At 38.6% G+C, this 17,542-nt stretch overlaps 1 protein-coding gene across 1 annotated transcript in view; it reads left to right on the top strand.

The window, feature by feature from the left end:
* The window catches only part of PLXND1 (plexin D1), a 201,885-nt gene that overhangs the window by 94,288 nt on the left and 90,055 nt on the right, over positions 1-17,542 (top strand). Inside the window, exons 12-15 of the mRNA XM_058171611.1 lie at positions 1,455-1,618; positions 8,153-8,304; positions 11,770-11,869; positions 13,174-13,313. Coding sequence (XP_058027594.1) covers positions 1,455-1,618; positions 8,153-8,304; positions 11,770-11,869; positions 13,174-13,313 — 556 coding nt within the window. The remainder of the gene's footprint in view (positions 1-1,454; positions 1,619-8,152; positions 8,305-11,769; positions 11,870-13,173; positions 13,314-17,542) is intronic.

Raw genomic sequence — 17,542 nt, 5'->3', positions numbered from 1 at the left:
TAATAAAGAATTGTGAGGATCACATAACAATTTGAGGGCAGAACAAACAAAACCAAACTTGACAGCCTTAGAACATAAGAAATAACCTCGCCCACTTTCAATGAACTGTTTACCATTATACCTTGAGCACTTTTTTCCTCAACAGTCACTGCTAGCTCTGGTACCATTCCTTTGTATGAGTAGTTAGGATTTTTGCCAACAATGTGCATCTCTTTACATTTGCTTACATTGAATGGTATCTACCATTTGGATGCCTACTGTACTTCCCTAATGTACAGAAATCCATTTAGAGAATAAGGAAACAGCCAGGTGTTCATTGCCTGTGAAAAGCTAACAGCTTTGGGGCCATCCAATTCACCAAAGGAATGCTCTTCCACAGAGTAGATGCTGCTACTGAGACGACATGATTCCAGCAAAATTACATTTTTTGAAGGAAGAGACCTGGAGCTTACCCTATTTATTAAGATCAAGTACAAAAAAAAAGTAACAGGAGAAAGGCTATCCACAGCAAGTTCCCTGGCCCTATGCCATAGATATCTTTATAGGTGATGAACAGGACCTTGAATTTTTCACCCAAAAGACTTAATGAAAAATCTTTGATGAGGGACTTTCTTAAAGGCTTCTTCAAAATCTGTGTAATTGATGTCTACTGACTCACCCTTATCCACATGCTTATTAACATCCTTAATAAACTCTAGTAAATTAGTTAGACAGGATCATGCTTAGTGAAACCATGTTGGGTATCCTTGAGCATGGGTTGTGTCTCTAGATGTTTGGTAGTATACTAGCTGTTTCCACTGTCCTCCCCAGGACAGATGTTAAACTGACAGGCCTAGAATTTCCTGGATTTCCCCAGGAGCCATTCTTAAAAATTGGAGTTACATTGGCCAACTTCCAATTCTCAACTACAGAGGCCAAAAATAGAAACAGGTTACATATTTCAGTTAAGAGGTCCACAGTCCCAGCTTTAAGGTCCTTAATAACCCTTGGATAGATACCATCTGGGCCTGGTGACTTGTTGATATTCAGTTTTGTAATAAGGACTAACACCTATTCTTGTGTCACCATTATACAGCTCAGTTTTCCTGATTCCCTTCCCTTCCTTTTGATGGCAAGTTAGTGAAATGTTCACACTACATGAGGATTTTAAATAATGTTTGCTATTGAAAAAATACATTTTGTTTCCTAACTGGATGCTGTAGTGCAGAGCTGATTTTCATGCAGTGGTCTAGAATTTTAAAAACATAGCACAGCGTGACAAAGGGAATGCTTAAGTACTAAATTATGTCGTAAAAGGGAGAAGTGCCAAGAATTATTGGGAAAGCTTTAGGATTACAACAGAAAACTCCTGTGCAAACTCTTATTCTTCTGTCAGATTTTAAATGTTATGTCGCTGGAAAGGGGGAGAGATCGTGCATATGTCAATTTTAGCATGCGCTGTCTGTTTTTTTCAGTGGAAATTTACAATTGTGCTATTGGAAGTGCCGATTGTTCTCAGTGTCTTGGGAGAGAAGATCTTGGTCATCAGTGCATTTGGAACGAAATCACTTCTAACTGCAGATTAAATACTGAAGCCTCCCAGATCCCAGCCATGTGTCCTCCTCCTGAAATTAGGAAGGTAAAATTTGGATTCACTACAGTATTCATTGTATTTCAGCTCTGAGGCTTTAAAGTAAAAGACAAGTGGTTTATATACAAGACTTCTATATACAGACATACACGTGGTAGACACATACCAGGCAAGTAATCAATCTTCAACTCTACACGGAGAGCTACAATGCAGATAGAAGATGACGAGGAGAGAGATACATGAGGAGAGAGAGAGAGAGAGATGCCCTCTAATGGCCTCCCTTATATAGACAGCTTCTTAAAGTGGGAATAACCCTGCTGACTCATTCTCATTTCATCATCTCAGTTTAGCTTTAAATCATCATTACCCTGACATGATTTTTGTAACAGATATGTTAAGCTAGCTATAAATGATAGAAACAACGAATATCATGTAAACATAAAACCTTTTATAAGAAAGGAAAATCATGGATCACAGTTTTCAAATGAGATATCTCCTGAAGCCTGAGATGGGAATATAAACATTTTTATAACCTGATCCAAAAACTGGAAGTTTATGGGAATTATGCTCATTAATTTTAAGGGAAATTATATGTCATTCCTTCTACTTTAAATGATCCAGATTCATTAAAGTTGTATGGCATTATTATACCAGTTCAAATCTTCCAAACACTAGCTTTCATCCAGGAAGAAATCAAGCAACCATAAATTTCCTTTTTTTATGGGTAGAAGAATTAATATTGTTTAAAAAAATAAATAAAGAGCCAGGTTACTTGAGAAAAAAAAATGTGTTCACACAAGATCGATTATCAACATATAAATATTTTTCGTCCAGGAGATAATGTATAGACATATAGAACCGCAGTGTTGAAAGAGGCCACTGAGTCTAACCTTCTGCTTAATGCCAGAATCCAAATTAAAGGATTCTATTCAGGTGTGTACCTGTGTTCCATTTCAACACTTCCGAGAAAGAAGAGTCTTTTGCTTCCTGGGTAATCAGTTCCATCTCACACTTTTCGTACTTTTAGGACTTTTTAAAAAAAATACCACTCAGAATGTACCTTCCTGTCTCTTAGGTCTATTATTGTAGCCCCACTGTCTGGAATGGGAAAGGACAGGACCTCCTTCTAGGAATAGGTGTTACCTTTTCAAGTATTTGAAGAATGCTGTCATATCCAATCCAGTCATCTTAAATCTAAAAACAGTCAGCTCCTTCAATTTCTCTAAACAGACTTTGATTTCCTGATCGTTCTTGTTGCACTTCTCTGCAATACGCTGTTCCAATACCATTGAATACTTTCAAAATTATGGTACTTTATGCTAGGGATCCCCAACCCTTAGCCCGCGGCCCACTGGTGAGTCGCAGCCCATTTGGAACTGGGCCATGTGAGAGCTGGTGATGATTGCTCTCACACCTCCACTTGCACAAGCAGTGGGTGCTTGCACTCATGTGTGAAGCTCCCTTTTTGTAGCAGCAGGTGTGCACGTGCACAGTAGCAATAGCAATAGCACTTAGACTTATATACTGCTTTACAGTGCTTTACAGCCCTCTCTAAGCAGTTTACAGAGTCAGCCTATTTCCCCCAACAATCTGGGTCCTCATTTTACCCACCTCAGAAGGTTGGAAGCCTGAGTCAACCTTGAGCTTGGTTGGATTTGAACTTCCAAATTGCAGGCAGCTGGCAGGCAGCAGAAGTAGGCTGCAGTACTGCACTCTAACCACTGCACCACCGAGGCAGTAGGTGCATGTGCGCCTACCACTGTCATGGAACCATCCCCTCTTCCCACCCACTGGACTGCCAACATTTTTTTTTTTTTGAATTTATATCCCGCCCTTCTCCGAAGACTCAGGGCGGCTTACATTGTGTTAAGCAATAGTCTTCATCCATTTGTATATTATATACAAAGTCAACTTTTATTGCCCCCAACAATCTGGGTCCTCATTTTACCTACTTATAAAGGATGGAAGGCTGAGTCAACCTTGGGCCTGGTGGGACTTGAACCTGCAGTAATTGCAAGCAGCTGTGTTAATAACAGACTGCTTAGTCTGTTGAGCCACCAGAGGCCCAACAGTTGGGGAAAGGTTGGGGACCACTGCTCTATGAAAAATGAGTTGCTCTATTCAAGATGGAGAGTGGTCAAAGCAGATTAAAATGGAACAATGACCCCAAAGATGATTTGGAAATAGTGCTGAGATGTGGCCAAAAATTAACTAACTAACTTTGTTTGTTTGTTTGTTTGTATTACATATACTGTAGATACCACCCATCTCACTCTCATTTCGCTTCTTCACAGCCATATCGTGCTGTTGCCTCATTTTGTTTCCAATTTACCGCTAAGATCTTTTTCCCTCTTGTGAGAGACAGTAGCTGTTTCTTTTAACTCCACCATGCTCTTATCAGGAGATTCAGGCAACAAATGTATTGCTTCCACTGAAGTTTTTAATTTCAATCATGAAAAAGAACATTTAAAATAAGCAATTCCAAATTAGTCACTTTCTCTGTCTCTGGTATCTTTAATGATTCGGGAATAAAAATAGCTTTGCAATTTTTTCAGTAGTGTCTTCTTTAGCTTTTCTATCAGCCTATTCTTCTCCACTTATTGAAAACAGTAGAAGTGGCTATCTTCTCTTGAGTCTCACCTAGAACCCATAATTCACCAATATCTGCTTTCACTTAAAAAAGAAGCTTTCCGCTACCCACTTAGGTACCAAAATAAGGAGCTAGCTTCCAAAGCTGATTTGGAACTTGAAGTCATGATTCAGAAACTAAATTAAATTTACTTTATAATGCATTACCTTTTTAGTACTCATTGGCACATAGAACAAAAGAAACGTGTGGGTAATGCTACATGCCCATGCTTATTTCACATTTGCAGCCCAAGAGAAGAAAAGGCAGAAAAGAGATAAAAACAACAACACATACTTGTGCAGCAAGATGCACCATGAAGTATTCACAGGAACATGAACAGCATGCGTAACCATCTTACGCAATCTCTTCCGTTGATACCTTTGCATAGTTATTGACTTGTAGTGTTCTTCTTTCCTTTAATTATATTTATCTATGAGCTGGAGGGATGGGTAAAATGCTACTTGAGTGCCCAGATTATCATTCTTTCTCTGAAAGTTTTCAAAAATCTCAGGTAGTACAGGTAGTCCTCGATTTACGACCACAGTTGAGCCCAAAATTTCTACTGCTAATGTGAGATGTTTGTTAAGTGAGTTTCGCTCCATTTTAAGACCTCTCTTGCCATAGTTGTTAAGTGAACCACTGCAGTTGTTAAGTTCGTAACACAGCTGTTAAGTGAATCTGGCTTCCCCATTGACTTTACTTGTTACAAAAGGTTATTTACATGACCTTGGAACACTGCAACTGTAATAAATATGAACCAGTGGCTAAGCAACCGACCGTTGATCACATGGCCATGGGGATGCTGCAATGGTTGTAAGTGTGAAAAATGGTCATCAGTCACTTTTTTCAGTGCCATTGCAACTAAATGAACTGTTGTAAATCGAGGACTACTTGTATGGTTATAGATGCTTCTTTGAAGTGTCATTTATATGTACTGAAAGGAAGGGATTCCTTCCTAAACTTGCATTTGCTGCAAATACATGCCTGGTTGTTTTCAAGAAAAACAGGCCTTTGCAGATCAAGTTGCAGCATCCTAATCATTCATCTACGCTTTTTGCTTCTCAGCACGGCAGTACTTGAAAAGATTTCATTTAATATCCATATTTTTATATTGCCAAGTAAATTTTTTAACTTTAAAGGAAAATCTGATTATCGTTTTCCATGCTGGAGTTCTAATCACTTGTCCCTGTCAGTTCTTTCTTTGGGCTAATTCCCTGGAATCTGGCTGCCTTATATTCCTCTTAATGCAGTCTCTGATTATTCCTCCAGAAGCACTCACTCCTATTTTTTTTTTAACATTGAAAAGAGAAACATGTGGCTCCAACTATTTGGTGCTTTGCAGAATTTGTCAGTATAGATTAGCCATCATGACTGCAACAAATTATTTATTTATTTATTAGATTTTTATACCGCCCTTCTCCCGAAGGACTCAGGGCGGTGAACAGCCAAGTAAAAACAACTAGTACATAGACAAAATTAAAAACATTAAAAAACTAATTATAAACTGGCCAATTAAAATTAACACTAAAATAAGCAATCCTAAAAATTATAGCTTCCATTCATCAAAATGGTTACTTTATGTATGTCTGTATGTGAATACATGCTCTATAAGCTGTTTCTGTTTTTTGGCTTTCCTTCTTTATAATTTTGTGTAGTTTTTAGGGTTTAAAAAAAAAGAATCAGCCACTCTATCACTCACAATAAGTAACCAGGAAGTTGCAGCACACACCTTGCAATCAGCAATTATTCAGGACATGAACTTTCCAACCCTCATAGTTCACCATGCAGTCCTTCAGATCAAATAGCCTCTTCCTTTTCCTCTTGTTGAATTCATATGTCACATTCCTTGTTAGCTATGGTATGATGAATGTGTGGTATGATCAATATCCTCATCTGTGTCAGTAGCTCAGCTTTTTGATGCACATAAAACTGGTAACATATATCTGAATTCTCTTGTCTCTAATCAAAATGTGTGAAGGCAAATACAGGTAGTCCCCAACTTACAATCACAATTGAGCTCAAAACATTTGTTGCTAAGCAAGATATTTGTTAAGTGAGTTTTGCCCCATTTTATGATTTTTCTTGCCACATTTGTTAAGTGACTCACTGCAGCTGCCAAATTAGTCACACGGTTGTTAAGGAAATCTGACTTCCCCATTAACTTTGTTGGTCAGAAAGTTGCTAAAGGTTAGTGACCCTGGGATGTTGCAACTGCCATGAGTACAAGACTGTTGCCAAGCATCTGAATTTTGATCATGTGACCAGGGGAATACTGCAGCAGTCGTTAAGTGTGAAAAACGGTCAGAAGTCACTTTTTTTAGTACTGTTGCAATTTTGAATAGTCACTAAGTAAACTGTTGAAAGTCGAGGACTAATTGTATACAGTTTATTTAGTAATCTTTATATAGAAAACTAGCTGCATATTAAAGAATTCTAATGCACAAAATAGTTAATTCAGAAAAAGCTAAACAACCCAGGGAATTTAGAGTTGGTAGGTTCCTCATCTGTTCAAAATCAAGTAGCTAATTTATTACTAATATTTAAAATATGTTTTCGTTTCTTTGGTCTAACAGTGCAGAGGAAATGCTAATGAGGCCCACTCAATTCCACTGTACAGTGTAGGAAACCGAGCCCCTTGCTCTCTGCCAAAAGCAACTAGTGAAAACAAATCATTAGCATTAGCATTATTAGACTAGGTTGCTATTTCCTTAGCAGATGCTGTATATTCCATTTCAAAAATAAACAAGGATTTTTTTTTAGTGTCTCTATAGTTGTCCTGAGAGGAAGAAGATGAGGACAACTGTAGCCCTATTGGAGCAGTGAAGTCAGGGACATTATCAAGTTTAAGCAGCTTGGCAGAAGAAAACACCTCCGCTGATGACCTTCTGCCCTGGCTGACATCCTGTTATGTTGGCAGCAGTTAGAGGGAAAGGCAAGCTTTAGGCCTTGTAACTGAACTTCCAGGAAGGAAGGCTGCTGTTCCTTTGCTATTCCTTTATAGTTGATTTTATAGATTTGTCACAAAATGGCAAATTGTCACAAAATGACGAATAACTTACAATTTTCTAATTGTAGGTTATTACGGTAACTCAGACATCCTGTGAAATCAGTGACTTTGGTTCACGGAAAAAAACAAGTGGTGATAAATTAAATCTCCCCTGAGATTTGGTATTGTTGTAAAATATCGTTGCAGCTTCTGACCATCACACTTACAAAACGGGTAATTCCATTGTAGATAATGTAGATGTTAGGGAATGACGGTACTGAATCAATTGTGAATAATCTTCTCACAAATGATTTTATTGATCATGGTAGAATTTTAGAAGGTCAGTTGTACAGACTTTGCTTCCATCCAAAAATGTTACAGTTTATCTATACTTTTATTGGCTAATCTTGTTGCTTTTCACATTCCTTTCACATTATTATGAAATGATGTTTTAGCAGAATGAAGTAAAGTAAAGGAGTCCCTGGGGGCTTTACTCTGCTAGTTGTATGCCAACTTTAGGGAGCAGTGCTCATCTTTGTTTCATTAAGCCATTGAGCCAGCACTATCCAAAGATGGTCAGGTGGCCACCAAAACATCATGCCGCAGCACTAAGGGTATGGCAAAACACAGAGCACTGTTACCTTCCCACCAAAGTGGTACCTATTTATCTACTCACATTTACATGCTTTTGAACTGCTAGCTTGGCAGTAGCTGAGGCAGATGACGGGAGCTATCTTCCTCATGTGATTATAGGACTCGAACCAGCAGAGTATAGACCTTCTCTGACATCTTTTAAGCCACTGAATCCCCACACCTCTAGCAGGATGAGAGGTAGTATAAAATTGAGCCATACAAAGTTTAAATCATACATGAATGTTAACAATATGGCTTATCTATTAAAGCAAATACAAAAAAATTCTCCCCTTTTTTTTCAACTGTTTTCATTAAGTTTCCTTTGAACTTGCAGATTGAGCCTCTGGATGGACCCTTGGAAGGAGGAACTCAGGTCACAATTCGAGGGAGAAATCTTGGCCGTAGATTCAGTGATGTTGTTAATGCTGTCAAGATAGGAAATGTGAAATGCTCCCCACTTCAGGACAGATATATAGTCTCCGAGGAGTGAGTAATTCAAGCTAAATTATTTTGAAATCAAGCACATGGGAAGGGTTGATTTTGTCCTTTTCAGCGGATTGATCCTTTCTTACTTCAGGGTTCAGGTACAGTATGTGATGGTTTTGGTATACAGCTGCGTAGAGGATTACATGAATCTGTTAATATGTAAATTGATAACAGGATATTCAGTCCTTAACTTCTGTTACTGTTACTACTAACTGCTACTATTTGCCTACTGACCCAGTGAATGAAACCATCTAGTGCAAACAACCAGACCCACACTCGAAGAATTCAGTTAGCTGTTTTATTACTGAAATGTTCTCAAACTGATGGTTTGCACCTGAGACTATTTATTTATTTATTTTGTCAAGCACGTATATATAAGTATAAACATGATTTGAATACATGAAATGAATACAAATAAAGGGAATAATAGGACAGGGATGGTAGGCAGGCTAGTGTGCTTATGCACACCCCTTACAGACCTCTTAGGAATGGGGTGAGGTCAACAGTAGACAGTCTTAAGTTAAAATTTTGGGGATTTGGGGATGAAACCACAGAATCAGGTAGTGCATTCCAGGCATTGACCACTCTGTTGCTGAAGTCGTATTTTCTGCAATAGAGATATGGTTCAACTTCATTCAAGAGGGGTTGGATTTCACCTCTTACACCCACATAGGAATTCTAGACTAAGTTCCCATTTGACTCCTCCCCTGGCTGTCTCCCTTGACTGACAGACTCCCCCTCTAGTCTGTCACCTATAGAAACTATCTGTGCCACACCATTTCCAGAAGAAATGTCTGTCTGTCTCTTTCTTTCTTTCTTTCTTTCTTTCTTTCTTTCTTTCTTTCTTTCTTTCTTTCTTTCACACATGCACACGCGCGCGCGCGCGCACACACACACACATGTATTATGTATGTATGTATGTATATATAATCTTTTCATTTTTAATGAGGAAATTCCTTCAAAATTATAGGTAACAAAACTAAAACTTAAAATTTGAAGCATTCTCATCTCATTCAAGCTCTTTATGCTATATGTTATTATTCTGATTGAAAAAAAAACATAATTTCATTGGGTTTTTTAAAACGCACAGATAACATAAGTAAGGAAATCACTTTTTATATAAAGTAATACCTCACTGACAAGCATAAGTTGTTCTTTAGTTAGCTGTCTTTGTGTAACAAAGGACTGTAATCCACAAAATTCAGAGCTTCCTCATCTCTTATAGACAGGGAGGAACTTAGGATGACAAGTGTAATAAAACTTACACAGCTGCTCCTCATGCTGTCACAGTTTAGAAACAATTTCTGCAGTTCTATCAATTTTTCCCCCTAGCTTCACATCCACATACTTTTTGCAGTTGTCTTCATTATTGAAACTAGACAGGCTTCACAGACCAGCTAAGGTGACTTGTCTACATCCTGCTTTGGAATGAAATCATCCATATAGGAAAAATTCTATTTTATTCTGTAAATGGAATACTCAGTCAAGAACCAAGGTTAAAAAGTTTAGCAAATAAGCAAGCTAGAATTACTGACTCTTTGTTGTTCTGTTACTAAAAGCACTTTAACTACATTTAACTACGAAAGATACACAGATTATATATTATGGAGAGTTGATGAATATAGGTAGGGATAAGTATGCATGAATTAAGAAAAAGGAAAAATATACATAGCCATGCCAAAAATGCATCATAATTGAAATAAATGTATGTGACTGAATGCCTAAACATGCTTATTACAGCTTAGTATTGTCCCTGATACATTTTCTACTTCTGGGTATTTATGAATTAAAGCAACATTACACTTATAACTTCCTACAATGGCCCTTCAATTTTCTGGCCAAGTATTATGTTTTAAAACTTTCCCCATCATAGCCATTGTTGCAGCTTTTTCTTCAGCATAAATAATATTTACACTGATAGCAATAATATTGACCAGAAATGACATTCGTTCTTTCTTGTATGCAGGAGAAGGGGACATTTCCCAACATTTATATGTAGGGTACTGTTTATCCTACAGAAATTATTCCTATTTCTCTGTTTTGCAACTTGTGTGACAGAATAAAGTTGAATACACAGCATCAGTGATGAATGGGGATATGCTGACTGTCCCAATGGCTACCATTTTCAGTTTTTAAACCACCCCTCCCCCCCAACACTCCTGGCTAAGTATATTATGCATTCACCACAACATTATTATTTTACAATAGAGTAGAAAACACTTAGTACACACTTACACTTAATAGAAAACAAAAATCCTTGCTGTATCTGGTAATAGCAGATACAATACAATATTGAGGTTATTGAAGTTGTCCAAAAAACACAGTGTGGTTCCTGGAAAAATTCTTCATGGAAATGAAAAATGCATAAACAGCATATTGGACAAAGGACTAATGAAAAAATTACGGTTCAATTAATTAAAGAACTGCCGTGGTTTTTGGTCCAGACATTCTTTACATTTAAAATCCTAATCCAAGCAGAAGCTAGCAGCGCATTTAAATCACAAAATTGCTTTTTAAAAAGATTTTTTAAATTTGCAAAATAGAGGGAAAAAATGAGAAAAACCTAAAAGATGAAAAAAGAAAACAAACCCACAAAAACCAGCAACTAAAATAAACAACAAGATTATATAATATATCAACCGAAAACCATTCAGGACATGTTTGAAAGATATCACCAAACTTTGACCAAACAGAACAATATTGTTGAATCATTTTGTTAGCTCCATAGTTCATGAATTGAAAGCAAGTACAAATCAGTTGAATCAAGATGTTAAATATGGAGTTACCTGGAAAAATCAGATGAATTCAGATTTGTTTGTATATAATTCAAAGTACATTCGTGTGACCATGTTCATATCTACATGATCTATGCATATTAAGAAACATGGAGTTAGTAAACCATCACAGGGAAATAATGGGACTACAAGGACACATATTACTATTTTTAAAAAAATGTTTTGTTTTTTTAGTCAACTACACATTTCCAGAATGAACGACAATGGCCAGATTTTTACAAATCTGTAATTATAAGAATTATAACAGAATTTGGTAACAGAATTTCAGAAATATCAATATGTATGAGTGGCAAACAGCTGAAATGGGCATATAGATTCTGACTTTTTGTCCATTCCTAAATACCCTGTTTTGCGTAGATTGCTATATATAATTTCAGGTTGTTACATTGCTTCAGAATTATCAAGGGTAATAAAGAATTCGAAGCAGAATAATATTATGTGGCTTGTTTTTTCAATAAGAAATGCTCATGAGGCTCACATGGGGCATAGAGGCATTCTTGGAAATAAAAATAATACAATATTCCAGCTTTTCAAAAATGTAAATGTTCTTTAAAAATAAAACAAAAACAATACTCAAAGAGCCATAAGTTCATATTTTGTCTATCCTTGACATATTTTGTAGTCTGGTCACACTTCTTATTTTTCAGTCAAAACCTCTTTTTTTACACAGAATTGTTTGTTGGACTGGAGAAGCAACAGAAGAATTTTCTGATGTGGTGACAGTTAATGTGAGCAAAGAAGGGAAATCCAAGGAACGATTTGCTTATATAGTATGTAATTTCTGCTAACTGAATTCTTAATTGTGAATTGTCATAAGGAAAAATTGTGATTTCCAGTGATATGCATAAACAAATGTGAAATATATCGTTAATTAATAAAGATATATTAAAATTTAAATATGCCTTATCAACTGAGTACTTGAGAATTAAAGAGACTATCCAAATCCTCTGTGTCGCTAAGATATCCAGATCTACCTACTTTTACAGTGATACCCTAAACATGCACATTACACTAAAATGATTCTTAAAATAAACAGGTTATCCTATTCTATGTAAAGTATGTTTTTTTGATAGATCTGTGAGTTTTGTTGTTGTTTTTTCCATCAGGCCAGAAAGAAGCTTTTGGAAAAGTAATTTAAATCAGGTGGAAGGAATTGACAAGTTATGTTAAGTTAATGTTGGGGTGGGGGGGGGAATTTAAAGATTCAGTGCTACTGAAATTATATTAGCATAGATATCACGTGGAAGGAAAAACTCACAATTAGATTCCAATTTTTTTGTAAACATACGGTAACCAATACTTTTGGTTACCTTAATGAAGGTAACTGTCATCCAGTTCACGGTGTCTGATTCAGGTGGGACAAAAATGAAAAGACAAGCTATTAAGGACAACTGTTTCCAAATTTTTATTTATTTATTTATTTTATTTGTCACAACATTATATATATAAGCATAAGCATGAAATAACTATACGATATATAAGCATAAATATAATCATAAGTATGTAATAACTATATGAGATTGGATACAATCAAAGGGAAAATTAGGACAGGAACGGTAGGCACGCTGTTGCTCTTATGCATGCCCCTTATAGACCTCTTAGGAATGGGGTGAGGTCAATAGTAGATAGTCTGGTTAAAGCTTTGGGGATTTTGGGAAGAGTCCACAGAATCAGGTAGTGCATTCCAGGCATTAACAATTCTGTTACTGAAGTCATATTTTCTGCAATCAAGATTGGAGCGGTTCACATTAAGCTTAAATCTATTGTGTGCTCGTGTATTGTTGTGAAGTTTTACATTAATCTTGTAAGTAACGTAACAATGATATCATTCAATAGTAATTTCTATACCATGCAGTACTAAATCACTGTGATTGATTTGCAAGTAATTAACTTAGAATTATGTTTTCCTGTGATATTTTTAACATCTTTAATTTGTCATTGGAGAATGATAATAGGACTTGTCACAAGTAATTTTTTTTAATGTTTGCAGCATTTACATTTCTGAACTGAGATGTCACTACAAACTAGGAAACCAATGTATGTTCTCGACATTCCTCTTTTTTGTCTTTTTTAGCTTCCAGTAGTGAAATCTATGTCTCCATCTGTTGGACCAAAAGCTGGCGGTACCAAAGTAACTATCACAGGAAATAATCTTAGTATAGGATCCAAGCTTCGAGTTTTGCTGAATACTACAAAAGAATGCAAAGACATCAGGTAAATACTGCTCAGAATAAAACATGATGCAGCTGTGAAGGTTAGAAATTATACTTTTCATAAAAGAAAACTAATCAAATAAGAAAGTTTTCTAAGAAATATGTTTTCCAAAGTATAAATTGGATTTGCAGTTGAGCTGATAAATATTGGGCTTTTCTATAAATTTATCATTACTCACATTAATTTTCCAATGTTTAAAGGAAATTCTTTTGATGGATACCCTAGACTTGGTATTAGTGCTATATGATTTTGTTATATAACTGTTTTGTAATAATAAACAAGGTTGAGAATATCCTGGTGCTTTCGGCTTCGTGCTTGTGCAAGCAAAGCATGATCGGAGCTGCCGTCTCTCTATAAATACTGGTTGGGAGGTGGGGAGAGTTGCTGTGAGCGGGTTGGTTGGCTGTGTGGTTGTATCTTGATTGGTAGATGGAGTGGCTGGTTTTTTGTTTTTTTTCCTGACTGTGTTCTTGAGTTCTGCGATGCGTGCATTTATTCTCCTATTAGTTTGTCCAATGTACGTGGCTGGGCAGATTTTGCATGATATTTCATAGACTCCTTGGTTTTCTAGATGGATCTTGTCTTTGGGGTTTCTTAAGATGTTGGCTATTTTTTGGTCTGTGCAGAAGGCTGTCTTGATGTTGTGTTTGTGGAGAATTTTGCTGATTTTATCTGTGGTGCCTTTGATGTACAGGAGGAGGGCGATGCTGTTCTGTGTCTTGGTTCTTGGGCGGTGTCTCCTTTTGGATTAGGTTGGTAATTGTGTTTCTTTGGAATCCATTAGAAATTAATATGTTTGTGAGAGTGTAATTCAGTTTTCAGGTGGTCTTTGTTGGCTAGACGTTTGGTTCTGGAGATGAGGGTCTTGGCTATGGAGTTCATCTGTGCAGGGTGGTGATGTGGTTGTGCGTTTAAGTGTGTGTTTTTTTCTGGTAGATGATGTGTCCTAGGGAGCCGTTTTTTTTGGATATTAAGATGTCCAGAAAGCGGAGTTGGTTGTTAGCTTCTATTTCCATAGTGAATTGTATTTTGGGGTATAGGCTGTTGAGATGTTTGAGGAAGTTGCCCAGTTTCTCCTTTCCATGTGGCCAAATTACAAAAGTGTCATCTACGTATCTAAGCCAGAGTTTGGGTTTGAGTTCAGATTTATCTAAAGCATTGGTTTCAAAGTATTCCATGTATAGGTTTGCAATGATGGGTGAGAGGGGTGATCCCATGGGTGCTCCTTCTATCTGTTTGTATCTTTGTCCATTATGGATGAAGTATGTGTTGGTTAGGCAGTGGTTGGTTAGATCTAGGATGTGTTTGGGGGCAGGTTGTATTTGTTTTGGATAGCTCTCAAGGCTTCTTTAATAGGCACTTTGGTGAAGAGGGATATGACATCAAAGCTCACGAGTAGGTCGCTGGGTTGTAGGTTTTGTTTCTTTATTGTTTCTATGAAGTGGAAGGAGTTTTGTAGGTGTGAGGTGATGGATTCTGCATAGGGCTGAAGTTGTTTGGCAAGGACTTTGGCAAGACTTTGTAGAGGTGAGCCTATAAAGCTGACTATGGGTCTGAGTGGTGTTCCTTCTTTGTGTATCCTGGGGAGGCCATAAAGCTTGGGGCATCTGGATGTTTCTCTCTGGGGATGATTCTTTGCTGGATCTCTTCACTGATGGGGGAGGCTTTTATTTTGGATTTGGTGGTTTGGTGGACATGTAGGTCTTGGCATATTCGGGTCTTTTCCCGTGTAAGGTTGAGAGTATCCTGGTGACGTTTCGAGGAGGTCTCACTCATCACCTTCAGGCTGTTGCTTTCGGCTTCGTGCTTGTGTGAGCAAAGCATGGTCGGAGCTGCCGTCTCTATAAATACTGGTGGGGAGATGGGGAGTGTTGCTGTGAGCGGGTTGGTTGGCTGTGTGGTTGTATCTTGATTGGTAGATGGACTGGGTGTTTGCAGATTGGTCGAGGTGGGGTGTGTTGCTGTGAGCGGGTTGGTTGGCTGTGTGGTTGCATCATGATTGGTAGATGGAATGGGTGTTTGCAGATTGGTCGGCTGTTTTGTAGTATCCTGTGTGGGTGTGGTCCTAGTCTTTTGTTCCTGAGCTTTGATGTCGTGGCCTCTGGAGTTCTGTGAGGTGATGTCTTGAATGGATGGTTGTGATGCAGCATCCCGGGTTTTGGTTTGGCTCCGAGTCTGAGGTCGTGTCATGTGTTCCTGGCGTGTGTCAGCTTGCTTTGTATGAGGATCGGAGGGGGGCACAGCAGCCAGTGGTGCCAATATGGTCTGGGTTCTGGATGGTGGTTGTGTTTCGTCTGTGGGATGGATTTGGGTTTGAATCTGGTGAGGATGATTGGTGGTGGCGTTGTGTGTTATCTTTGGTCCAGTGTCAATTTTCATGGCTGGGACTCATTTGTTGACTAAGGCTAGTTTCCAGAGGTCTGGTAGGCGGGAGGTGTCATCCCATTTGTTCATGTTGTGGCGGTGTTTCTCTATTTCGATGGCTTCCAACAAGAGAATAATTATGGAAGCTATCGAAATAGACAAACACCCCCACAACATGAACAAACGTGATGACACCTCCTGCCAATCATCCTCACCAGATTCAAACCCAAACCCATCCCACAGACGAAACACAACCACCATCCAGAAGCCAGACCATGCTGCTGCACCCCCCTCCGATCCCCTCACAAGGCAAGCTGACACATGCCAGAAACACATGACAAGACCTCGGACTCGGAGCCAAACCAAAACCAGGATGCTTCATCACAACCATCTGCTCAGGACATCACATCACAGAATTCCAGAGGCCACAACACCAAAGCTCAGGACGTTACAACACAACCTACCACCCAAGATGTTACAGCACAAGACTTAGGAGGTCACATTCCCAGAACTTAGGACATTTCCAGGAAGCCCATTACCACTACAGGAGGTCACATTCCCAAAACTCAGGATATTTCCAGGAAGCCCATTAACCAGGTTGTTACAACACAAAAGACTAATGGACACACAACTAGGACCACACCCACACAGGATGCTACAAAACAGCTGACTAATCTGCAAACACCCACTCCATCTACCAATCAAGATGCAACCACACAGCCAACCAACTCGCTTACAGCAACACTCCCCACCTCCCCACCAGTATTTATAGAGAGACGGCAGCTCCGGCCACGCTTTGCTCGCACAAGCACGAAGCTGAAAGCACCCGCCTGAAGATGATGAGTGAGACCTTGTTGAATCGTCGCCAAGATACTCTCAACCTTACACGGGTAAAAACCCGAATATGCCAAGATCTACATATATATATGATATGCCAAGACCTACATATATATATATGAGTTAGAAAATCAAGGAGTATATGAAATCCCATGCATCATCTGCAGCACCACCTACATTGGACAAACCAACAGAAGAATAAGTGCACACATTGAAGAACATAAGAACTCAGTCAAAAAAGAGGAACCAACTTCTTCCCTGGTCCAACACCTTAAAGCCACAGGACATAAAATTGATTTTAAAAATACCAGAACTATCGCCAAAACTGAACACTTTAACAACAGTATAATCAGAGAAGCCATCGAGATAGAAAAACGCCCTCACAGCATGAATAAACGAGATGATACCTCCCGCCTACCAGCCATTTGGAAACCCGCCCTTATCGACAAATGAGTCCCTAACATGAAGAATGACGCAAGACCCACACTCATGAGTGCCACACAGCATGTTACCACCACACATCCATGGAGAAAGCAAACTCAAACCCACACCGATGATGAAGCACGACCACGGACCAGAAGCCAGACTGCAGCTGCATCATTAGCCATTTCAAACCCCTCTAATCCATACATGCAGCAGACTGACACCCACCATGAAGATGTAGCACGACCACGAAGCCAAACAACAGCAATGCAGCTCACCAACTCAAATCCCCCTGCATCTCAGACCAACCTGAGCACAACCAAGCCCCCCCCAAACAGAACACACCCCCATCCAATCAGAGCACAGCCAACCCCACCATCCAATCAGAGCACAGCCAAACCCCCACCCAATCAGAACACAGCCAAGCTCCCAACCAATCAGTTCAAACCCCCACTAGCGTAAAAGGAAGAAACAGCTGTGATCACACATTTCTCCTAGAAGCACGAAGCTGTAAACACCTAGCCTGATGATGACGAATGGGATTTCGTCGAAACTTCGACACTTCCAATTTTACGCGGGAGAAAACCCGAATAACCAAAGACCTA

This window comes from Ahaetulla prasina, chromosome 2 (assembly GCF_028640845.1).
Source record: "Ahaetulla prasina isolate Xishuangbanna chromosome 2, ASM2864084v1, whole genome shotgun sequence".
Lineage (NCBI taxonomy): Eukaryota > Metazoa > Chordata > Lepidosauria > Squamata > Colubridae > Ahaetulla > Ahaetulla prasina.
Note: the sequence above shows the minus strand (reverse complement) of the source record. Positions and strands in the feature narration are given on the sequence as shown.